Below are 26,781 nucleotides of genomic sequence, written 5' to 3' on the forward strand. Positions count from 1 at the left end.
TAGCCTTTGTTTTTGCCAACAGCAGCTCAAGGCTTAACAAAGAGCTTGTGCACTTATGTCAGTTGTCTGTAACGTACTTAGGGAAGCATGAAATCTCATTCTGTAAACTTATCTAAGTTGGTTACACACATTGTGTGTGTAATGTAACAGCGACCTTAACACTTTCAAGTGAGTGTCTGAATACACACTTAGGGCCTGATTTACAAAAGCTTTGCATGTGCAAAAACGTGTGCAAACTGGATTGCATGTGCACATTTTTGTTGATGCTGATCTACTAACACAGCACTATGAGGATTGCGTCGCTCAGACGGGCAAAATAGCACTCACAACCCATTTAGCGTTCTTGCCTTAATGTATATGCAATGTGGGGCGTTTACACGAAATTTTGCGTGTGCTGGGAGGAGAAAATGTAAATATGTTATTTTAGCATGCGAAAAGTGATTTATCAAACCTGAAACTGATTGTGGTGCTTATTTTTGCATCTATATTTAGCACGTTTGAAAGGCAGGTCTTAACTGGCACAGCAGTGCGCGCACATGTTCAACAACGTGTTCACAGATGACGCACATTCAATTCTTATTTGGTATATCTGAATAAATTAAACCTATGTTCCCCGGTTAAGACCGGAGGAACGGGGAACCCCGCTTTACCTTAACGGTCCAGCTCCAACCTGGTCTACTCTTGGTGCACGGCGAAGCGCAGGTGGCACAGGGGTAGTTTGGCTGAGCGGTGCGCAAACGTCACCAAAACCTCACAGACAGGTTTCCACAGTTCCAGGCACATTTAAATGCAATACATAATCACAACAATCACTATTTAATGTAACTATCTGAATCAGCTATAGATATATTATCTATATTGATTGTCCCGTCGCCTCTGACGTCAGATCAAAGGCTGTTGGCACGCGTAATGGAAACTCTGCCTTTAATGAACACAGATGAAACCAGGGACAGACTGGGACTAAAAAGCCGTTGTGATGATCCGCTTATTTTAATTTATTTACTTGTTGACAAAAAATTCACACATCTATTGAAAGAAGACCTATGTGTAATCTTGAGAGAAACAGCAGAGCGCCCCCTGGCAGCTGTCAGTGAGCTGCAGGTGAGTGAGGAGAGCGCAGCACCTTTTTTTTTTTTTACGGCAACATCCATAGTCCATAGTTTTCTTTGATTGATACGTCAGGAAATAATAATAATAATAATAATAAGGATAAACAAGGATGTCATATCCCTCGATCTCAGTTATCTGCTCAACGTCAGCTGTACTTTCTGTTCAGTGGCTTCAAATTTCATTCTGCGCTTCCGTTGAGTCTGCTCTTTCTCCATGTTGACAAGCCTTGACAAATACAAAATCCTCATTTAAATAGGGCGGTCTTAACCACTTCTGCGCCTGCAGTCAATTGCGGTCACAATCGTAGTAGTTCACCCGCAAAACGTAATCAAAAAGAGAAATTTCCCTGTATCATTAAAAAAAAAAACCTTGTTTCAGGAAACATCGTTATCCACATGAAACTCACCAAATGACTCTGAACACTGTACTACATATGCCTGCCCTGTATACGGCGCTGTCATGGTGCTACAGATGTATGCCAAAAGAGGTCGATCATGCAAATACAGCCAAAGTAAACAACAGTGAGTGCAAGAGCAAGAGAGAGGTGGGGTTATGGCATCATTGTGTTTCCAAAGTAGTTTTGATTTTTCCCCACTCTTGAAATCGTTTTTCAGTGCTGCCAATAGATAAAATCAGAGCCTTATTATGGACCAGCATGATGGGGTGGGGGCAGTACCATGGCATACCATGATGAAAACAGTATAAGGGACTGCTGCCTTATACTGTGTTTCATCATGGTATGGTTTGGTACAGTACATTATGTTTTGGAAGGGTAAACCCCTGAGTCAGGCTTGTGTTTTGACGAAGAACAGTACCTTTACTCTTTGGGCAGGGTATCTGCTCTGCCCGATGGCCACGTCAGAGAGATACATAGCGTGAAGTCATACTGGTGCAAGAACAATGAAAAACAACATGGAATGCGACATAACAGAAAACAGTGGAGCACATCCAGCAGCTCTCTTTTTTTATGAGGCTGTTTGTCTCAACAAGATGTCAGGCTTTATATGAGAATGGACTGTGGGTGTTTGCATTGACTTCCTTGGGATATTTACACTGATTGCAAAGTCGTGACTGTTTTCTGTCACCTACTCATCTCTGACTCTAGCATACCATTTTACTCTGGTACCCCAAGGGAAGGGTGCCAAAATAAATGGTTGGGTCTAGTTATTTTGATACTATTCCTACAGGTAACACAAAAAATACATACTGTACTAAACCATTTCACTTGGTAGAAACACAACTTTACTCACTCAGGCCATAGTCCAGGCTATTAACCCACTTTTCTTCCAGTCAGATGATATTCATAAAATGAAGGGATGAAAAATATGTAAGGATGAAGAAGTGCTTTGTACTTTGTGATTCATTATTGATACTTATCATCATAAATACTTCAATGCACTCTATGGAACTGGTTATGAAGTATTGATGTTGCCTGCCCAAAGGGTATAATGACAATTGAATAAAAAAAGAGAGTGTCATTGACACACCCTGACATCATTCACTATACTGACTCTGTAATAGTTGTTCTCTGTAAGAGCCTTCCTGGTAGTGCTGTGGTTTCCAGGACCTGATGTGTTCTGAGAAAATAATTCAGAATTAATTCTAACATCTATTTTGCCTTACAAAGGGCACCACACCGAGAGTTCCAGTAATTAGATATGGATCTCATTTAGATGTATGAAAATGCGGGACCTTCCGACTTACTTTTTCAGAATAATGCTGGTTTCACACTAATGACAGATTAATGATTTATGAAGCAGTCCAGACGTAATCTTAGATAAGATATATTTTTCATTATCTGTTCTCCAAGTCTTCAAGCTTGCAATGTTCCTGTCTTCTCCCACAGTCATAACAATTCTGATTTGCCACGGACATTGTGTAAATTAATAGTATCAGTGCTGGTTTCAAGCATTAACAGTTCACTGCTGACTTTAAATTTGCAGAGATCAAGCTAAAAAAAAGAAACCACAGAACAAAAACTGAATATATCTGATCCATTCAATACCCCCAAGTGCTTTTTTCTCAAGTATGGAAACAGCCAGAGTGGACATTACTCCAGACCTGCATTATTACATTTCCACCTTCTGATAAACATTCTACATTCTCTACTCCAGATAACACTCACACATCACAAGAAATGCATATAAAATGAACATAGAAGTCTGTAACTATGCTCTAGTTGAAAACGTCAAGGAAACAACACTTGTGCCTCTAACTTTGTCAAATAAAATAAAGGTTTTATTGATTCCACAGTGTGTTGGGTTAAAATTATATAATATTATATATATACAGTATATATGCACATATACACAGATGTACACACTCAAAGCTACATAGATTTTCACCCAACCAACACAATAACCTGCACACAAATATATTCTATTATTTTCCATTGGAAATAACAGATGTCCTCGTCTTTTATTTGTGAAAACACATTGATCGAGTATAAGTTCTGTCAAAGTAAGGTGTTGAGACATATTAACAGGCATTTGTATGTGGTTATACGGAAATCCTGGCCCTTTTGTAGTTTTATAATGGGTATACCTGCATATTACTTAGACTACACCAATGCTACTTCTCTTTCGTCACAAATTACCATCTTGTGCATCTCATTTGCGTTACCTGTTTGTTAGCGTACAGGAATATCTGGATGAGAGCCAATCAGAGGTGAAGTCACGAGCCTCTATCTGATGATGACCATTACATTTTTTTAACATTGTAACATTGGTAGCATGAACACTCCAGAGCCTCTGCATTTCACCTATCCATACACAAACTGGAGCATGGGTGCAGTGGGCAGCGCTTATCTGCACCAAGGGAACAATGGGTGATGGGTATCTTGCTCAGGAGCACCACAACCCTTGACCTGTATATAGTATTACATACATCTTAAGTTCTAGATGTAGTGTATTTGTTTGGTTTTATAATGAAGGATATTGATATAGTATGAAATTGACAATAACTATGGAAAAATCTAGTTGTAATAAAGTCATCCATGTATATATATATATATATTTTTTTTAATCAATATTTAATTATATATCATTCATATCATCATATTTGACTAAACTTCTCGGTATCAGTTGTGTTTTTTCTTTTTTTCTGTACAGTCTTTCCAAAATAATATGATTACAATCTGAAAATGCGAAAATCTGTTTTGTTTTTCTGGCAGTGTGTGAATAAAGACTAAAAGTGCTGTCAGTTTCGCGCGCATGCGTGTGTGTGTGTGTGTGTTTGTGTTTGTGTTTGTGTGTGTGTGTGTGTGAGAGAGAGAGAGAGAGAGAGAGAGAGAGAGAGAGAGAGAGAGAGAGAGAGAGAGAGAGAGAGAGAGAGAGAGTGTGTGTGTGTGTGTGTGTGTGAGAGAGAGAGAGAGAGACAGAAAGAGAGGTCTGTGATGAATGTCAGTAGAGAGGAAATGAAAGTCGTTGCTATGTGAATAACAGCACAGTGTTGACCACAACTACCTGGCCAAAACTCGTGTGTTGAGGCTGCTAGTGTACAGAAACTGCTGGTATCTGTCTCAATGGGCGTGTTTTGCCTCCATGACCATATCAGGAACACGGAGACCGCACCTGCGAGCTGACGTCATACGTTGGAAGTACCTGCAGCGACACGTTCAGCTGAAGTTATTCGGTTAGTGAAACTACTTCCAGGAAACAGGACAAAGGAGACACCACGAACACGACGACGACGACGACGACTGTTCGCTGAGGAAACCATTTCCATCTCTTTACACCGCACCTTTATTTTTGTACTTTATTTCGGTGGAATATTCAAACGAGGATTTAAAAACAGATGGGTACGACTCGGCTCGCCGCTGTCGCCATTTTATTCGTCATTTCCCAGGTGAGGTTTCCAGCTGTAGTTAAATTGCACCCGTTTCTGTCGTGTTCATTTAAAAAACAACAATTTCCCCCCTTACGTTTCACTTATTTACACATATTCTGACGCTATTTAATCGGCTTTTTATTTCTGTAACATTACTTTCAAATTAATTCATACCGGCCGCTGCTTTAAATTGAGGTAGATATCCGGCGATACAGTGATTCAACAAACGCAGTTTGTGTGTATATGTACAGATTTTTTTTTAAAGATAAGTCCCTGAACAACGATACGTTTTAAGTAAAGTGAGTTTTGATGTGTCACATCTGCGTGGGCCTCGCCCTTGTTCCGCGTGTGTCGTCATCTTACAGGTTAAACTACATTTAAACGGTTGACATTTTCAACTCCTCAATACACACACGTCTTTTAGCCTGGTAGAGTTTCTATATCACGTAACTTCCAGTGTGGAACATAAAAATCACCAAAACTGACATTTGAGAACATCATAATTCGGCGGACTAGAAAACACGATACACATTTCAAAGTTTTCTGGCGTTTTATAGACTTAACACTTAATTGAGAAAATAATCAACAGTCGATTATGAAAATAATCTCTAGTTGCAGCCCTCCATTTTATTTTGTCCATACAAATCAAATATATTCCGTTTAGTGTCTTAGAGGAGCAAGAGAACCAGAACATATTCACACTTAGGAAGCTGTGTGACTAGGCATCAATCAATCAGTAAAGTAGTCCAGTTTTACTTTGAGATTGTACATTTCCAGTTATGAGTCCTCTTTAATTTATATTCCTTATACTTAGTTTAAGTCACTTAGTGTGGTGTCACAGTGATGTATAACCATCGTGTTAGAAAAGCGAGAATAGAATAGAATGTTCTTTATCATCTTTGTCATCATACATATGTGCATGATGAAATCGCAGCACCCACTGGACAGTGCATAAAAAAAATAAGAATAATTAAAAATAGTACTTCCTAGGCTTTTTACTCTTTATTTTTTATAATCCTGAATTGTATGTTTGGGTAACATCTACTGCACGTCTGTCCGTCCAGGGAGTGGATCCCTCACCTGTGATTCTCCCTAAGATTTCTACCTATTTTTCCCTGGTAGTTTTTCCTTACCCTGGTCTAAGGACTGAGGATGTTACCAAACCTGTGAAGTTCTGTGAGAGAAACTGTGTTTCGTAAACTGTGGGCTATATAAATAAAATTTGATTGATCGATTGATTGGTGACATTCAATGTCTATTTTTACTTCACTTTTACTTCAGTGAAATATTGTTTTTGAAGCCTCTGTGTGTCTGTTTGTGCTTCCACACTTGCGCTTGCCAATATGACCAACAGATGCTTTTTTTTTTCTTTTTTTTTTTAAAGACCACACAGCCAGGCTGGTGGAAATTATTTCTCTGTATTTGACCTGTCCTCTAGGAACCCCAACTCCTAGGAACCTTCCTAGAATTAGGAGCAGTGGACAGCCACACTTAGCGGTGGCTGGGGAGCAATGGGGGTTGGGTACCTTGCCCAGCCCTGTTGACTTAGTGGGGACTCGAACTAACAACCCTCCTGTTACTAGCCCAGCAATATCTGGATTATGGTTAATTAAAATGTGTTTTTTTTTTGTCCTCCAGGTCTCAGCTTTAGTTACTGCTGAGAAGCCAGAATGTGTACCTGGATTAAAGTCCGACGAATTGATTTTCACTGTGACCAGTAATCACTTGAGGCCGGGCACAAAACTGGGCAGAGGTAAGTACAATCCAGTCCTGTCACTTATTGCTTAATAAGGCTGATGCAGATTGAAACTGAGAGGTGGTTTTTCATGGCTTTCCACAAGCGCCAGCTGCCGGCCATAGAGCTGGCTACACAATTAACTCCAGGCGGTTACTTTAATGACTATAAATATTGTTTTTGATTTTAATAAAATTAAACGTTTTTCTACAAGTTGTGATTCACTCTACTTGTACTGATAATAACCACACATAACTAGGGGTGCAACAGTACAGTTTTCCCACGGTTCAGTATGCATCACAGTTTTTGGGCCAGAGTAACGGTACGGTTCCGATATCTTAATATTTAACTGCTCAGACAAGCAAAGGCAATATTGCATTGTAAAAATAATTAAAAACACAGATATAATCATACTACAAACTTTATTTCAGATAACCTAAACCACACAAATTAAAAATAAATGAAGTTTAGTAATATCCAATAAAAATAAACAACCTACTCACAGAAACTACAACTACAAATACACCATGCTGCTCCAAGTGAAAGAGACGGGTGATGATGACGTAAATGAGAGGCTTGCTTGAAGTGGCGCTGTAGAGTGAGTGTCTTTCGAATATCCAACTTAAAATCAACTTCACTGCGCTGCATAACAGATGCTTGCACATCGTGGTTTGTTTGTTGACATTCATTAGGGTTCGAGCACGACTGTGTAAAATTTTTGAGGGCCTGAACATGCCTGAAGATTTTTGCAACTGCATCAGAACTGGTGAACATTTACATATATATATATATATATATATATATATATATATATATATATATGTATATGTATATGTATATGTATATGTATATATATATATATATATATATATATATATATATATATATATATATACATATACATATACATATACACACACACACACCTGCTCCTCTCTCACTGTGCACCGCTCGAGCCGCGGCGCACATGCAGTGCTTTGCGCCCGCACTGCATGTAAACATTTCATTAATGTTGACATGTTTGTTTCAATCACTGAAAGAAGCCCCGCCAGGCTTAGCGTTGCTTGTTTATTTATTTAAAATAGGTTTTTTTTATACACCACGGCTTTCTATACCTGGGAACAAGAGCGCATGCGCCCCCCATGTAATCCGCGCAGCGCACGCTTGTCCAGGTGCCGATTGAAACCCAAGTCACACTATCAAGTGCGTCATTATTACGGTAACATCGTTCTTGTCAATAAAGATGTTATATTTAGGGATGCACCGATAATTCGGCGGTCGAAACAGAGCGAGTTCACTGTGGAACAACACCTGTTAAATGCTGGAAAGTCTCTGCGCAAAAGCGAAACTTGGCTGCGTTTAATTTTTTTTTTTACAAAAACGCCGTGGGCCGCCGGTGGACCCGAGAGGTACCACCGGGCTTAGCAGGTTTTCTGGGGGAAACCCTGTAAATCAGTATGCTCAGAGAGAGAGAGCGAGAGTATGTGTATGTGTATGTATATGTATATGTATGTATGTGTATATATAAATAAAAAAAATATATATATATATATATATATATATATATATATATATATATATATATATATATATATATATATATATATGTATTATCTTCCGCACTCATGTCACCTTTCTTTTTGTTTTTGATTTATCCCACTGTATATTTTCCCACCCGCCCTCCTATGTTAGTCATTGGTTTGCTTCAGGTGTCGATCCACAGCAAGCATCAAATAAGGTTTGTGGTTGGCTGTCCGTAGTGGTGCGTTCAAGGGCAATCGTAAAAAAGATGTGTATTGTCACTGCCAGAGCTGTACATGCAGGGCGAGCGCGGGAGAAAATCTCTATCGTTTATATCGTTGCTTTTTCGATATTAATATCTTGAATGTTCATATTTCGATATCGATACGATAACGATATATCGTTCAGCCCTAATATACACACACGTGTGTATATATACACACATATACATACAGTATGTATATGTGTGTATATATACGTGTGTGTCTTAGCAGAAAGCCCTGGTTTTTCAGTATCCTTATACTTTATATCTTTTATCACTCCCACCTAGGATGAGCAATATAGCAAAGGAGACATTCCGACCTGATTTAGGCTTTAGTAGTTTTGTGAGGGAGCTTCTCTGGATCAGGCCGGTGACATTGTTTTCTCCTACTGCAAACAACCTCCCTTCTCAGCTTGCCTCAGACTGCATTTCTCTGTAATGCTCTTATCTGCAGCCAAAACAATGTCCCTGAGCCTGTTCTGCAGCCTTTGCTCTTAAGCTGGTGTCATGTATTCAGAGACGAGGAGCACTTGAAGCTGTTTATCCACATTTATGCCTCCATTTTCTGTAGCTTTCGTAACTGTTTGATTGTCAGATCATTAGGTTTGTCACTGTTCTCAACTTCTCTAAGCAGAACATTTTTCTACTTGATAAAACGATACATTTTTGTTATGCTTGTCTCACTGTCATGTCTATGCTTGCCTAGTTCACGAGGTAAAGCTCTTTTCCAGTTCAACCCGTTTTCCAGTCTGCTTTTAAGTTGTTTTTTGTTGTTGCAATTATTACTGATTAGGGCTCGAGCAAGGAAAACAAACCCCTCGTCTGAGGCGAACTCCAACCAATGCCTAATTTTGAAAATCTACAAAAAGTGGACAGAGTTCTCAGTGAGTGGGGGGGACAGCAGGGGGCATGACGATCGAGTGACGGCAAGGGATGAGGAGGAGGAGGAGGATGGTTGGTTATGAAGCACTGGGAAATAGGGATGTGATTCTTTGGGTGGCTCACGATTCGATGCCAATTCGTAGGTCCCAAAAATACCAAGACAGATTCCCTTAGTAACCCAAATCACATACTTGGGCATACAGATACACTCTTCGCTCCAGAAAATAGTGAAGAGCAATTATGAATTTTTTTTAAGAAAATTGAACGTGATCTTGCAATCTGCACCAGGCTGCCTGCCTCGCTGTGGACGTGTATATCTGTAATCAAAATTAATGCTTTGCCTCGCATTAACTTCCTAAGTATGATGATTCCGCTCTCTCCCCCTCAAGACTACTGGGTTAAAATTGATAAACTATTACGTAGGTATGTTTGGAATAAAGGCCATCCAAAACTTAAGTTCTTAATGCTTCGGAGATCTAAAGACCAGGGCGGGCTTGCTCTTCCAAATTTCAAAGTGTATCATCAGCCCTTCCAGCTACGCCCTGTTATGGCTTGGCTCGACGGCTGCTCATCTGTCTCATGGAAATCTTTAGAGAAGAATCTAGTTCATCCCATCTTATATTCTGGCATAAAAGACAATTATTGTTTGTTGCACTATGGCCCTATTATTGCCAGCACAATCAGGAATTTCAGGGTCATTGAGAAGAGCTGGAAGGGGAGCTTAAAGTGGCACAATGATAACCCCTTGTGGCACAATATGAACGTACGGATTATAAACGAGCCACTGGTCTTTAAACCATAGTCTTCGAAAGGTATTAATGTTATTGGGGACCTGTATGATGGCAAGGGCATGCTTAGTTATCAGGATTTGAAGGACCGCTTTGACTTACAGGACTCTTCCCTTTTTTTTTATTTGCAAATAAGATCAGCACTTCGTGTCCCAGTCGGGGATAAGCTTCCCATACACCCTCTAATAGACTGGATAAACTCCATTCCCTGCAGGGGCTTTGTATCGAAAGTCTACTCTAAACTATCCGCACAGCGAGAGACTCTATCGATGCTCAGAGCATGGCAGAGTGACTTTGAGCTGAAAGATAACACTTCCTGGAGTAATGTATGGGAGAACACCTTTCTTGCCTCCAAGAATCCAAATCACCATCTTATTCACTTTAAAGTGCGTCACAGACTTTATTATACACCTGTCACTAGATTTTGCATGAAACTGATACCAAACCCAAACTGGACTATGTGCCAACTTAACGCAATAGGAGGTTACAGACATGATGTGGGAGTGTCCCTCTGTTCAGGCCTTTTGGGGCCAGGTATCCTAAGTCTTGTCTGAATTACTAGGTACCACCATAACATGCAATACAATCTTACTTCTTCTTAATGATGATTCTCAACTGCATATAAATGAGAAACAGCGCAAACTGTTACTGAGTGGCCTCACAGCTGCCAAAAAACTCCTAGTGCAAAGATGGCTACCGCCTCATGACCTTAGTACTAGGAAGTGGCTGATTTACTTTCATGATATTGTGTTACTTGAGTAGTCAACTGCACGGATTAATAATGCCAAAGCCTCCACTCTGGAGGCGTGGTAGGGTGCGGCTGAGCAGATAAAGGATAGACTTCTTGGATTATGAACAGAGGTACACCACTCACTACAGTATACTGCCGACACCTGATGATGTTTGACTGGTCCAGGGGAGGGGAGGGAGGGATGCTGCCGGGAGGGGGGCTGGGGGGTGGGATTATGTTTATAAAAGGTTGTATGGCTGTTACTGTCACTTGCAGTGGTTCAATAAAAAGTTACATTTTGTTGATGTGTTTTTTCACACCCATACCACACGCTTTTAAGCGTTTCGTGACTAATGTTTCTTTAAAACTCTGTAATGAGCGTAATGAGTTTCAGTGCCTATCTATTAACATATTGTATGTTTTGTCCCAGCTACTTTTAAAACACTGTGTCAACAAAAGCGGTTGATACCAAGTTAAGTGCTGACCACTGATTCAAGGGTTCATGCCGACTCATTCACCATGTTGCCTCAAGTCATCCATTCATTTCAAGGTGTATGCTAATATTGGATAACAAAGTGAATGGGTATGAAATATGTGTTGTAGGGAGCACTGCACATAGATGTACTGTATAGATGTGAGTGAATGGGTGTGAATGACAAAACTGTAGTGTAAAGCAGCTTTGAGTGGTCATCAAGAATAGATAAGTGCTGAATAGACCATTTACCATAGGGGTAGGCGATACAGCAAAAATATTATACCACAATTTTATTTTTTTTATTTTATTTTTTACAATAAAATCAAAAATATTCCCATTTCTACCGTTTTATCCACATGAGGGTCGTGGGGTGTGCTGTGCCTATCTCAGCTGACAGGCAGGGTACACCCTGGAAAGATTTTCAGTGCATCTCAGGGCCACATGGAGACAAACAACCATCCTCACTCTTCCACACTAGAAGTAAATTTACTGAATGAGCTGATGATGTGCTAACTCTCAGCTAGTTGCTAAATCATTAGAATCACAGTCGATACTTCTACACAAAGCTGTGTCATTTACACATTATTCAATCGCATCAGGTTGGTTTGTTATTCATATTAATAATGCTCACATGCTCCTGTTGCATACATAATTTGCTCTTAGTTATCACAATAAAGACGTTTTACATTTGGTGATACAAAATCAGTTAATAAAATAATAATAAATGGTATTGTGGTGTTTTTTTTCTCGTTTCATATAATAAGTTATTTTTTTAATCAAGTGTACTGTACTTTGTCATATGCTATGGATTTATAAATAATTTCAGTTTTCTATGCAAGCACTAATGGACTCGTTTCTTCTTCTATCCCATTACAGTGAGCTTCACCAACTGCACAAGCATCATGGAATTTGTATACTTTACCACTGATGAGCGTTTCAATCTGCACAAAGATGGAGTGTTGTCTGTGAGTAAACTTTAACACACTTCCTCTCGTATAGTTCAATGTCCGTAAAAGTTAAAATAATTGGTATATTGGGGTGTTTCTTTTATCCATAGCTTATTATTAGATGTATTTTCTTTCTTGGTAAATATTGGGACATCAACACGATTATCTTCTTTTTGACTCTATACACTAGGGTACAGTTTCCCCACAGTTCTGTATGTATCGCGGTTTTTGGCCCACAGTATCGGTGCGGTTACGATATCTTAATATTAAACTGCTCAGACTAGCAAAGGCAATATTGCATTGTAAAAATAATTAAAAGCAAAGATCACAACACAAACTTTATTTAAACAATAGTGCACTATCAGATCAAATGAAACGGCAAACATGAAACCACACAAATTAAAAATAAATAAAGTTTAGTGCTATCGAATAAAGATAAACACAATTTTAAGCCACTCACAGAAACTACAAATACACCATGCTGCGCCAAGTGAAAGAGACGGGTGATGACGATGTAAATGAGAGGCTTGCTCTGGGTGGCGCTGTAGAGCGAGTGTCTGTCAAATATCCAACTTCAAACCAACTTCACTGCGCTGCATAACAGATGCTTGCACACCTTGGTTTGTTTGTTGACATAAATTTTCTCATCGTAGTCGCCACTGAATCCTAAATGATCTCACACAGTGGACTTATACCTAGGCGGTGCCGCTTCAAACTTCCTTTTTTCAGAGTCTTGTTCACTCGTGCTGATTGACACTGAAAGGCTGAGTGCGCAGCTGCGCTCATGTCTCTGCTCCTGAGTGGATCTAATCAGGCAGCGTTGTGTATTTTAAAGCTCACATAGAGTGGTCCTGTTGCACATATATGTTAGTTATGGAGGTCTACTTACATACATTAACTTGTTTTTATGGTCAAAAACCTCCAAGTTGCTGTAAACGAGCCGATAGAAATCCTCTTTTCTGACGGTGTTTCCCAGCCATGAGATTTGAGACTCAACTCTCTCACCCAGAAGACAGTCTTGTGATTGGCCAGTACCCAGAAGTACACCCGCTCTCAGAAGCGCAGCTCCCCCTCTGGAACGGTGGATGCACTGCTACTCATTATCAAAACATTGTTTTAACAATGTTTAAAAATAGCTTCTTGACTCCCAGCCACAGTCCCTTTTATGACTTTGACCCGGTGTCTGACCGAGTCAGAAGACAGTCGCTCGTGAAACACCTCCACAACGGACATTATTCTTCTTCTGCGGTTCAATGTACGCAAGCGGATGTGCCCAGACTAGTGCCCGGAGCAGGACGATCTGCTGTTCAGGAAATCCGTTGTTTACATAACCGGACCGGGGTTTTTTTGAGATCTCGCTGAGCCCGAGATTACAATAAAACACATCGTTCTCAGAAGTGGCTGAACTGTTTGTTTAGAACCTTCAGGGCTTCTTAAACAAGGTAAGGACGCAGATACACACTAAAAAACAGCGTTAATTGGAACTTCCGGTCTAGGTCCGCTTTAATACATTTTGATATACCGAAACATACCGAAATACCGTTGTTTGCCGTTGTGTATTGAACTCAACAGGGTGTACCGAACGGTTCGGTAAAATGCCGAATACCGTTGCATCCCTACTATTAGGGTTGCCACCCGTCCCGTAAAATACGGAATCGTCCTTTATTTGGCAATTAAATGTTGTCCCGTATTGGTTCAATACAGGACACGGTTTGTTCCGTATTTCCTTAAATATCAAATCCACATGTCTGTCACACACGCACATCAACACTAAAGATAAAGATGAAAATAAAACACAGGGAATAATAAGGCCAGCAAACTTGTCGTGACGGGATCTATGCAGGATCTCGGCCGCCCCGGCTCCGGTCCTCTGTGCGCGTGCTGCTGTCACGGTTGCCTAGCGACAGACACCACACATTTGTGCTGCTCACAGTTAACTAAAGACATCAGATCATCTGATTAATCTGTTATTCCCTTAATTACAACAAAACTAAAGCTCTTCTACAAGAAGATTGAGACCACGGAGTGAAAACAATGAAAAGTGCGCTGTTAAGAGTTGTAAACACTAAGATCTACTCGGATCCCCTGCACGTAATCGCGACTGTACTCGATCCTCGTCATAAAGATTATTATTGGATGTAAAGACAAAACTGCGTGTAGAGAAATAATCCAGGCTGTGCTGATACGGAAATATCTCTTGGAGGAAAAGCGTAGAGCGCAGCAGCGACGCACAAAGCAGCAGAGAGAGAGAGAAACCACAGTGCAGGTGCAGTGCACAGAAAAAAAGGCCCGTCTGCACCAGATGAGGGGGCGCGCTCTTTAATATAATATACTATAATTATAATGCCTTGACTTTAGTGAGATAAGCACACACAGTCCCTGCCATAACAAAATTAGAAAAGAAAAAAACAATGGTACAGAATTGGCACAATAACTTATTTCGGTTTTTCCGTTTCGGCCAACTGTTTCCTGATTTTCGGTGCATCCCTAGTTATAATGCTCTTGCCAATAAAGACATTTCATGTTCATGTGTTCCCCCGGCTGCTTCCCAAAGTAGATGTTTTCTGTAATACAGAGTTCTGTAATTTTTTGAGTTACTTGGCCTTACTCCATGAGTCATCATAATGGTCCTTCAAAAAGCCTCAGAATGCCCCATTTTTACCTCAAATTTTCAAATGCTTCACACCAACCCGCCTCCGCTCGGTCGCTCCGCTCCCTCACCATGTACTCTCCATAGTGAAATTTTAATAGAAAAACCCCCGACACCCTTGCAACACACGCGCCTAGATGTCCTACATTAGTCGGCTCCGTGGTGGTCATGGCCCAGAGGAACTGCGGTGGGGTGTCCCTTATTTTCATTTCTGAAAGGTGGCAACCCTACCTACTATACACTACAATGGATTTGAAATTAAACAAGATGTGCTTTAACTGCACACTTTCACCTTTAATTTGAAGGTATTTATGTCCAAATCAGATGAACGGTGGCGGAATTATGTGCCTCCCACTTTTTAGGGGACCAAAAGTAATGGCACAATTGACTGAAAATCTATTTCATGGACAGGTGTGGGCTATTCCCTCACACTGTCATCTCCAATTAAGTAGGTAAAAGTTCTGGAGTTGATTCCAGGAGTGACATTTGCATTTGTAATCTGTTGCGGTTGACTCTCAATGTGAGATCCAAGGAGCTGTCACTGTCAGTGACGCAAGCCATCATTAGGCTGAAAAATCAAAACAAACCATCAGAGAAATAGCAAAAACATTAGGTGAGGCCAAATCCATGTTCATTCAATTCAGAACTGAACATTCTTAAAGAAAGAAAGACCATGGAAAACCACTATGGGGGACGACAGAATAATTATTTTCCCCTTCAAAAACCCCATCACAACAGTTGGCCAGATCAAAAACTCTCCAGGAGGTAGGTGTATGTGTTTCAAAGCAGGATATTATCAGGGTCATCTAACAACAACTTTATATATGCACCTATTGAATGGGTCACCTTAATCATTACAGAACCCCCCCCCACACAGAAGAGTGTGGAGAAGGAAAGCAACTGCTCATGATCCAAAACATACCACCTCATCAGTGAAGCAGGGTGGTGGTAGTGTCATGGTGTGGGCATGGATGGCTACCAATGGAACTGGTTCCCTTGTATTAATTGATGATACAACTGCTGACAAAAGCAGCAATTCTGAAGTGTTTTGAGCAATATTATCTACTTATATTTGTTTCATTTCATATCCATTGTAGTGGTGCAGAGCCAAAAAGAGAATTCTGTTGATGTCCCAATAATGATGAACCTGACTGTGTGAAGTGTGAATTTAACTTTTCTTTTATGATTTTTTTCCCTTGACCTAATCTGTTTTGACCTCAGCACATCTGAAATATAGAAAAACATAATATGTAGAAAAGAGATTTAGTAAGACACCGGTGTTTGTAGGGCTGGGCAATAAACCCATTCATACCAAAAACCGGTATTTTTTTTATTGTATGGATTTTTCTTTAACTGCAAGACTGGGAATATGAAATACATACAACTGCACTGCTCAATAAAATGTATCGGTAGCTGTTATGGCTGTCAACCTACCCAAGACGGGAGATTAGGATATGCTGGAGATTAATATTGATTGAGACACATTTTTCTCATGTACAATGTTTTCAGCTTTTATTGATGAGCTTTTTCTTTCCAGGTAAATAAGCGGGTTAATCTTCATGAAGGACGCCATGAGTTTGTCATCCGTTCTTCCAGTGGTCACAAAATGACTCTCGTAAAGTTGGTACACGATGGGCATCATCACAAAGGGCACCGTGAGGAAAACCGCGGGCATCACCATGGGCATCACCATGGGCATAACGACGAAAGACCCCATGATAACAACCATGGGGAAATGCATGGCAGCAACCACAGGTCCCACAGTGGCAGTCACCATCAAATTGTTAAGCATCACTCTGGACAACCCCTGGCTCAAGTGGTTTTTACCAACAATACAGAGGTATGATTAGAAACATTGTTGGAAGAATGTGAAACTCAAACTTGTAAATAATACATGTAACAAGATTATGGTTTTTAGGTCTTGCATAAATGTGCTCTGAACAGAACAGGAATGTCCCTTTCAATTGCAGTGATACAGGGAGAATTATGTGCTTGTTTAGACCTTACCAAATGTTGCCCCTTTATGACTGTGTACAAGCAGGAACAACTTGGTCTTTGTCAGAGCCAAGTTATTTGCGTCGTCTTTCTGTGACCATAGCAGGCTTCACAAGCACTATTTTGAAGCTTGATTTACACACACTGTCCCACTGGAGCTCCATTGCACCCCCTCCACACACTTTGTAATTGTTTTGCAGTTTAAAAACTTGGTTGTGTCAAACAAAAGATGAACATTTCAGCTTTTACTTCTAGGTATTTACATCTGGATATGATACACAACATAGAAGATGGCACCTTTTGTTTGAACCCACCCATTTTTCATATGAGCGAAAGTATTGTAACGTGACTGACTTAAAATTGGTGCAAATGAATGAAGGATATTTATGGGTTAGGAAAAATTCAATTGCATATTAAAAACAGTCAAATTCTGCTATAATACAAATAATTAGGTGCCTGCGCCGCAAGGCGTTCTAGCCAGAACTCCAGTAACCTAGATTTCTCACTAGAATGCATTGCGGAGCATGCATCGCTTATAATGCAACATGTTTATTCCGCTTGATTGTTTTCCTCTTCCAAAATTTGCCACGTAACTCGTCCCGCAGCTTTGAGAAAACCCCCACACGAGTTATACCGATGCGGTTTGATTGGGAGTGGTGTGCAATGACTTTTCTAAGTGTTTCATGTAACCATGGCGACAAAAAACGCAAAAAACCTCTTAGCAAGTTTCACATAGACATGAATTAGACTTTAAACGAGTCACAAAACTTGGGACTTCAAGTCAAGGTTTTGACTTAAAGTACGGTATTTCCGCAATCGCAGTTTAAAGGGATAGTTCGGAATTTTGGACATAAGACCCATTTTCCAACTCAGCCATTGTGATGGAGACGTTTTCAAGAAATTTCATTCAGTTCTTCTAGTTGCAGAGTTTGCTGGTGCTATGGCTAGCACAAGTCAATAGTACCTGCTAGCATGGCATTAGAAACACTCATACCGACCCACAGTGCACCCGAGGCAAATCAATTGAAACGACAGACTATCGATGTACATATCTGTGTTGATAGAATTATATTTGAAACAAAACTAACCTCGCATCGCATGAATTTTTGAGGGACTACTTTCCGCTGCTGCCGGAAGTATGACCCACTGCTGCTGCTCTGTATGAGTGTTTCTAATGCCATGCTAGCAGGTACCATTGACTTGCGCTAGCCATAGCACCAGCGAACTTGGCAGCTAGAAGAACTGAATGAAATTTCTTGAAAACGTCTCCAGACATCCCCATCACACTGGCTGAGTTGGAAAATAGGTCTTATGACCAAAATTCCGAACTATCCCTTTAAGTTTTATACTTTTTGCAGTTTGTAAAATTTATAATAGGTGTGTATTGCGTGCGTGGGCGGTCGTTCTCCAAATTTCCAAACAAACTCCTCCTGCCAACAATTTTTTGCTGTTTTTCTTAAAATCACCTGAAAGTGCATAGAGTTCAGTCACAGCTTCCATTGACTCCCATGTTAAAATGATGATGATTTGGAGTTTTGGAAAAATCAAGATGAGGGTGATTTTAAGAATTTCACAGTCAATTAACACCTGTTCCTCAAAAAAGATGTTGACAGAGCTGAAAGCTTGTGGCACTCGCAAACAAAATGTTTAGCTCAATCATCTACCGTTCGTCAAATAAGACCCAACCCAATATTTTGCCGCGTAACTCCTCCCACAGTTTTGAGAAAACCCCCACATATCATAGATCAAAAACAAGCCCACTTCGGAGCCTCACTGTATCGTCATACTTTAACGTAGAGACCTGAAACTTGATATGTGGCATCAGAGACATGCCCTGAACATGTCTGCAAAAGATGACCGCCCAACAGGAAGTGCAACGCACGAAACAGGAAGTTAAATGTAACTTTGCTGTGTGTTGACCAATGTGCACGAAACCGGATCTAATATTTGGTCTATTTCACACAAGTATTCAGTATTATAATAATTATGATGATTATCAATGCAGCAGCCTTTAAGTTGTCATCCCAGATGTCTTATGACAATATCCAACATCTAAGATCATATCTTTCATGTCACAAAATGGTTAAATTATTGATATATTGCCCAACCCTAGCTCTGAGGGTTACTATCCCAACTCCAACTGGTAAAGAGACGAGCACAGGCTGATCATATCTTAAAGAGTCAAACTTGTGTTAATACCTATTGTATGGTTTCTTCGCAGCACATCCGTTTTTACTGTTCACTTGTTTACTGAGAGACGTGTGCTCGTTTTTCTAGAGTTCAACGACATCAGAGGTGCCTCTTCTAATTTTCCCAAAGTCAAGTGCTGGAATGAAGAGGAGGAAGAGAGACTGGGTCATTCCTGATCTCAGTGTTTCAGAGAATCACAGAGGAGAATATCCCCTTAAAGTGTCACAGGTAAAATGAGGAGGAAAATGAATTAAATGACTTAATTTCTACTGCGGTCTCTATGGAAACATCACACAAACACACTTTTTGTTCTTCCAGATCCGTTCAAATGAGGATAAAATTAAGAAGATTTTCTACAGTATCACTGGTCCAGGAGCTGACCATCCTCCTGTCGGCCTTTTCACTATGGACAGGCTGACGGGTATTTTGTATGTGACGCAGCCACTGGACAGAGAAAAGCAGGCAAAGTATGGGGTAAGCACCGTCTCCGATATTATTTTTTCCCTGTTCCCTCAAAACGTGTTATTGGACTGATGAAAATGTAAAAGTCTGTTTCTTTCATAAATGTATATTGTATACATTTGTCCCTTAAAACCTTTTGGTTTCAACAGGTAGATGTTGTCACCTGCTGGGCTCTAGGCCTGCCACACCTCCACCAGTGCCCATTATGCTAGCTGCAGGGTCATCAACTGGGGACCATCATACACAAATGTTTCGTTCCTTAACCCGTAACATCTCCTGGTGGCAGGGCAGTGAACAGGGATGTCTCCCAGTCAACACCCGCAGCTAGACTTTCTCAGGAGTTGCTCATTCTCCACGCCTTGTCCCGCCTCCTTAGCCAAAGCCAGAAACTTATTTTCTCTGCCTCCTCACCAGCTCCTTGGTGGCTTTGTGTAGCTCCTTACCCCTCAGCCCTAGCTCTTTAAGTAGGCGAGTTGTTGAGCTTCCCACAAATCCCCTGGTGCCCACTTCCACTCGGAAGAGCCGTGTGCTCCAACCATTCTCCCTGCGTTCTGCTACTAGGTTGGTGTACTTCGCCCTCTTCCTCTCATGGGCTCTCTCAATCCCCTCCTCCCAACGGCACAGTTCGCTCCACCAGTAGCGCAGACCTCTCCGCCTTGCTCCACAGCACCATATCGGGCCTTGGTGTGGTGCTGTAGATTTCTCCTGGGAAATGGAGCTGCCTGCCCAAGTTTTCCCCACTTCCCCTTCGCTAAGAAACTGGGTCCACTGAGTGTACCCGGATGGCTGCCATTGCTCGCCTCTTGTCTTCTCCTCTCCACCACCTCTGCCATTTTCCTCAACACCTGATCATGCCGTCATCTGTACCTGCCCTGAGAGAGTGCGGTCTTGCATCCTAACAGGATGCAAGACCGGGTGTGTTGTAGGGAAGCACTGATGGTCCCACAGAGGTCGCATGCCTGTTCAGTGCCCAGCCACTGCTGGAGGTTTAGGGGGAGGGCAGAGTATCACAGGTTACCCCTTAGGAGGAAACTGAGTCGGGCCTGTGGCAGTTTGCAAAAGTCCGCCCAGCTGTTTTCAAGAAACGACAAAAGCAGATTTGGGCACCCCTGTAAATGTTGATGCATGATTTTCCTTTATAAATCATTGGTTATTTGGATAAGAAATTTCATTGAAATATAACATGTAGGAGACATACACAGTGATATTTAAGAAGTGAAATAAAGTTTATATGATTTACAGAAAGTCTGCAATATCAGCAGATTCTGGAGAACAATGTCCAGGAATCAGTGACAAAGTTGATGTTGTGCCGGGGTAAACCATCAAACCTGACTGAACTGGAGATGTTTTGTAAAGAAGAATGGCCCAAAATACCTTCTGCCAGACTAATTGGAAGCTATAGTAAGCGTTTAGAGGCTGTTATGTCTGCAAAAGAAGGATGCACAAATGTTTTCTTTTGTCGTGCCTAAATATGCACATGCCTAATTCTGTTTAAATAATTCTTGCACACTTTCTATCTCTCAAGTATCACTGTTTGTCTCCTATATGATATATTTAACTGAAACGTCTTTTTCAAAAAAACAATAATTTATAAAAGAAAATCATGAAGATGTACAGGGGTGCCCAAACTTTTGCATACCACTGTATGACTACACAGGTGTAAGGAAAATAAATGATACCAGAATACGCCGCCCCTCTTCCTTTATTTTATTCATAATTCCCAAGTTATTTCATTTCAAATCTTAAGAGGATATTATGTCTATTTTTAATGTATTGTATATGTATTGTTCTCTATAGCAGTGTAGCTCACAACAATAGTATCTCTGCTCAGACGTGTGGGTGAGAGGTGTATCTGAGATGTGATTTCACTGACGGCTTAGACCAGGAGGCGGTTGTGCTATGTAAATGTGATGATTCTGTCTCTTGGCTCAGTGGTGTAAATCTTTGAGGCTAAAATTCTCCCTAAAGCAGTTTGAGGAGTGCCTACATTCAAATGGCCATATCTTCTTCAAATATTATCCAATTTGCATGTGTTGGACATTGTTGGAAAGCTTGGAAATCCACAATGGTAACCACATTTGTTGAGACAAAATCAATATTGTTTCCTTACTTGGAGTAGGGCATTGAATAGAATCGAATTGCTAATCCAAAAAAGATCTGATGCATGTCATTATGCTCCCCATTACGCTCCTATGCACCAACAATTTAATTCTATTTTTATATGTTTATTCTATTTTATTCTATGTATATTGTGTCTCTGCCTATGTTTGTAATTGTCTAATCAGTGATTTGGTGTAAAACTGCACTTCTCATGTTCTTTTGGAATGTCAATCTTTTTTATTATTTCTTTGTGCACAGTTCCAAGCACATGCTGTGGCAGATGGGGCAGGAAATGCTGAAGCACCCATGGATATTGTAGTTAATGTAATTGACCAGAATGACAACAACCCCTACTTCAATCAAACTACCCTCCTGGGACAGGTTCCCGAGGCCTCGCCAAAAGGTAGTGCCAGTGACAATTGGTTAAACCTGAAAAGTGGTGAACTGATTTCAAAGATTTCTGTAAAATTCAGGATCTGCTCTGCACAATGGATTTTTTGGCACACTTGTGTGCTTAAATATATACAATTGAAATTTCTCTCTGCAGGTTTTGAGATTATTAAAGCTACTGCCATAGACATTGATGAGCCAGGTAATGACAACTCGGATATCAGATACCGTATTTTGAGCCAGGAGCCACAGTTGCCCAGTACCCCACTGTTTGACATCAACCCAGTCACAGGAGCCATTCGAGTCAGTGCTGGTGGACTGGACAGAGAGGTGAGAATGTTGCATCATAGTGCCAGTATGTTTTCTGCCTTTTACTTATAACTTGAGATCATCCTGTCCTGGCCACGATACAATTGTCCTGAATTATAACTAGCAAACCACTATGGTCTTTATTTTTTTACTTGAATCATTCCAACCCACAATTTTTAATTTCCTTTAACTGTAATAAATGCTGGACAGTAAGACCCAAAATTAACATCATGGTCATCATAACATCATTTGTCAGTTTGTTCAAAAATCTACTTGAGGTCGAGCGAGAGAGAGTGAGCGAACGGTGCAATTTTGAGGGTGAGTGTATATTACTGGTACTCTTAATACACGCTTTCCAAATTGGTGGCGTTAATTGCTCATTGCTGCAGTTACTACCACAGTTACGAATTTCGCTAAGCCCTTGCCATGTATTTACTAATAATTTCCACATTGACATTTATTTAGACTCGCCTCACAAAAGTGGAGTCGATCTGGTATTGTCTGGGTTAGTTTGTCCTCTCTCAGGTCTGAACTGTGCTCTAGTTGAGCAGGCCATTGGATGTGTCTACAGGTACCAAAATTTGACACAGATTGATTAAACATGAATCCTTTTTCTACTTCTGATGTAATTCAGTCGATACCATTAACAGTACAGAGCACTGATATCAGGCCGAGTATATATTCGAGAATTTTTTATGCTCGGAGAAAATTTTAGCTTTCAGGGTTTCCCCCAGTGCAATATAAGCCTGGCAGGCCGCCAGTTTACTTACCCCACCGCCAGGCTAAGTGTTGCTTGTTTATTCATTTTAAAAGCTTTTTTTTTTTATACACCACAGGATTTTCTAAACCTTGCTGCCCCCTATGTAGTCGGCGAGCACCCCTTATCAAATGCTTCATTATTATGGTTATATTGTTCTTGTCAATAAGGGTTAGTTAGATGTTATATTTAGGGATGCACTGAGAATTTGGTGGCCGAGTGTACACTGTGGAATAGCACCTATTAAATGCTGGAAAGTCTCTTTGACCAAAAGCGAAACTTGCCTGCATACAGCGCAGATTATGAACTGCCTGCGACATTCACTTCACACCAGAGAACATTCTCTCTCTTTGAGCAGTGAACTGAAGAGATCAGCTCATCTGATGTATCTGTTATTCCTTTAATTGCAGCACTAAAGCGTCTTCTACACAAAGATTGAAACCACGGAGTTAAAACAATAAAAGTGCCCCCTGCTCTTAAGGGTCTGTCAACACACTTAAGATCATCGTCGTGATACAGATCATTATTTTGATGTGGGGATAAAGCTGCGTGTAGGGAAATGATCCAGTCTGCGTTGGTTACAGAGAGCCTGCTTGGAGACAGAGAAGTGCACGGCACAGGAGAGGGAGAAGAGAACAGTGCAGGGGCGGTGCACAGAAAAAAAGGGCCGTATGTGCACCATATGAGGGGTTACTGCCACTTGTTTATTTATGTTGATTTATTTTACTTTACATTGTGACCAGCATTGCATGGCTTGTTTTTAAGATTTACTGGCCGATTACTTAATTAGGATTTAACTTAAGTGAAAACAATTGATATTATTTATAAAGACTCTATAGTTGGTCTTATTGTTTTATAAGTATTGTTAATACATGTCTTACAATAACACATAATAGTCATAATTTCACATTTCCTGGCTTTCCATTTGATGAGATGCACTCATTGTCTTCAACAGAAATACCCAAAGTACACTCTGGAGATTGAAGCAGCAGACATGGTGGGACGAGGTTTGAGTGGAACGGCAAAAGTAATCCTCACTGTAACCGACAGCAACGACAATGCTCCAGCCTTTACAAAGTCCTCTGTAAGTACTACAGGATCCATTTTGTGGAAAATCTGTTCATATTAAATTATTGAAGAAAGGTCATCATATATCAAACACCAGCTCCACTGATTCCCATTAGCTCCACCACCATCAGTACTTAAGTTGATTTACTGGATTGCTGGTTTGTTTACCAGATTCTATTTTGCCCTCACACTTCTGAACAATATTTTAATTTTTTCAGTATGAGGCAACGGTAGCAGAGAATGAAGTGGACACTGTGGTCATTACAATGTCAGTAACTGATGGTGATGAGCCTCATTCCCCAGCCTGGAATGCCAAGTTCAAGATTGTTGATGGTGATCTTGGAGGTCTCTTCACTGTGTCGACAGGAAGTAGCAAACAGGACGGAATCCTTAAAACTGCCAAGGTAGGAGGTAGCAGGGAGAGACAACATTTTTGGATTTAGTTCTACAGCAAAAGTGTAAGACATTTGTGTAATGAATGGAAGTGTTTTCTTTGATCCAACCAGGGTCTTGACTTTGAAAAGGTGCGAAAGCACACTCTGCTGGTTACAGTGGAGAATGATGCTCCATTTGCCACTCCAATGCCCACTGCCACTGCCACGGTGGTGGTGAACGTGCAGGATGTCAACGAACCACCAGTCTTCAATCCAGTTGAGAAGTTGATATCAAAACCAGAGAATCTTGCTATTGACGCTGACATCGTGCAATTCACAGCATCTGACCCAGACACTGCACGCAAACAGACGGTTATGTAAGATGCAACTCTGATACTTCTAATTTTTAAACATGAGATTGTAGCAGATAATTAGATAAACAAAACTAACTGGACTGTGTTTGTAGAGAGAGATTGTAGAGAAATATGATCAAATTAGTCCCGGTCGAGGAACAGATTTGTCTTAAATGGTGGTTCCTAAACATTTTGGGCAAGGGACCCCTTATTGGATGGAAGATTTTCCTCCTAACAAATATTACAGTTAAAGAAAATTAGATAATCTATCACCTGAGTAATTTAAGTATGACGACTCAATAAATAATACATTAAATTATAAATAGATTAAATTGGCTCCAAGCAAAACACAAAACATTGTTGGTGGTTATCATGCTTTGGGTTTTTCATAACAAGATGAAACAAGATAATCAGAGATGGCAGACTTTGAACTTGGGGAACCCATTTGTGACTAATCTCGGAAGGCTGCCTTGAGCAGAGTTCATCAGTCTGTGCAAGACATGGGCTGCTACAATTTAAGACATTGCATCGCATCCATTGGACTAAACTCAAGACTCTCTAAATGGTTTTCTGAAGCAGACCGTTATGTAATCGATGTAAATGCAATCCAGCATCTCATACACATATGTTCTGGTCTTGCCCAAAGCTAGATCATTACTGGGCATCCATCTTTGACACATTGTCAGGTTTATTGGGACATCCAATTTCACCAGGCCCTTTAGTTGGGTTATTTGGGGTTGCACCTGTTCATTTGGGCCATAACTAGGGCATAATCAAATATTGTGGCATTCCTCACGCTCCTGGCCCGACTGTTGATTGTGATCAAATGTTACGGACTGTAAGCCCTTAACATTTACACACTGGGTCCAGGAAGTACTTTACTTTCTCAAACTTGAAAATATAAGATACTCTCTGAAAGGACCAACAAAAAACTGCAATAAGATATGGGGACCTTTTCGAGATTACGTGAAGGCAACAAGCCCCTGCTGCTCTCTACTGGCCATAGTAGCAAGTGCGTAAGCACAATGGCCGTTTGTCAATATCCATACTTGTGCGTACTTGTCCGTACTTGTGAAAACGTCATCAGCCTCAGTCCAAGTTCTGTTCCAATTCTCAAGAACGCGAGCAGCGAGTATGGTTCTCATACCCGAAAGTGTTCTTGCGCCGCCCATTTTTCCAAGTATGCATCGGGTGGTGACTTGAGCGTACTTGGGAAAGCCATATATCCCAGAATGCATTTCAGCGGGACTGAGCAGGATAAAATACAAATATAAACCTGAAATAAATATTTTTCTGTCTCCCGGAACGCAGTTTTAAAATCTTTTGAGGTAAGAAATTAGTAATTTAGAATCCAAACGTGGTTTGTAAGATACAACGTATTTATAGTATGACATCAGCTCCGCCTCTGCGGACGGTCGGTGCTCACAGTGCACAGAGCAGCGTTACCTCTGCCTGTCCTGATGAAATGATCCGCTGGCTCAGACGGCTCCGTCATTACATACTTGGTGTGATCGATAGATTTGTTGTTGACACATTTTGTTTTTAATGCAAACATTTTGACCTGACAGTGTGAACGTTTGTATATTATTGTTTTATTTATTTTAACTATGAATTTTAGATGTATATTAAAGTCGCACTGTCATTGGATATGTATTTTAATATAATGGACATGGACATTTATTAATAGTATTTTATATGTTCATTCATCAACACTGTAGGTGGCGGTAATGAGGCTTAAGTGCTTAGCGCCACCCGCCATTCAAACAGTAGAACAAGGAAGTACACCACTGTTCCAATTGAAGAGATCGTACTCGTGTACTCCTGTACTTGGCAAGTATGTGCTCCAGCCGTACTT

The 26,781-nt window shown here is 40.6% G+C and overlaps 1 protein-coding gene across 1 annotated transcript in view; it reads left to right on the plus strand.

Moving 5' to 3' along the window:
* The first annotated feature begins 4,776 nt into the window (after positions 1-4,776).
* Positions 4,777-26,781, plus strand: part of LOC310943664 (B-cadherin-like) — a 31,012-nt gene continuing 9,007 nt past the window's right edge. The window contains exons 1-11 of the mRNA XM_083909300.1: positions 4,777-4,956; positions 6,577-6,691; positions 12,208-12,296; positions 16,466-16,768; positions 19,201-19,341; positions 19,432-19,587; positions 21,934-22,078; positions 22,223-22,395; positions 24,087-24,215; positions 24,418-24,603; positions 24,706-24,950. Of these exons, the coding sequence (XP_083765426.1) occupies positions 4,906-4,956; positions 6,577-6,691; positions 12,208-12,296; positions 16,466-16,768; positions 19,201-19,341; positions 19,432-19,587; positions 21,934-22,078; positions 22,223-22,395; positions 24,087-24,215; positions 24,418-24,603; positions 24,706-24,950 (1,733 nt within the window). The 5' untranslated portion in view covers positions 4,777-4,905. The remainder of the gene's footprint in view (positions 4,957-6,576; positions 6,692-12,207; positions 12,297-16,465; positions 16,769-19,200; positions 19,342-19,431; positions 19,588-21,933; positions 22,079-22,222; positions 22,396-24,086; positions 24,216-24,417; positions 24,604-24,705; positions 24,951-26,781) is intronic.

This window comes from Microchirus variegatus (genome assembly GCF_963457635.1).
Source record: "Microchirus variegatus genome assembly, chromosome: 23".
Classification (NCBI taxonomy): Eukaryota; Metazoa; Chordata; class Actinopteri; order Pleuronectiformes; family Soleidae; genus Microchirus; species Microchirus variegatus.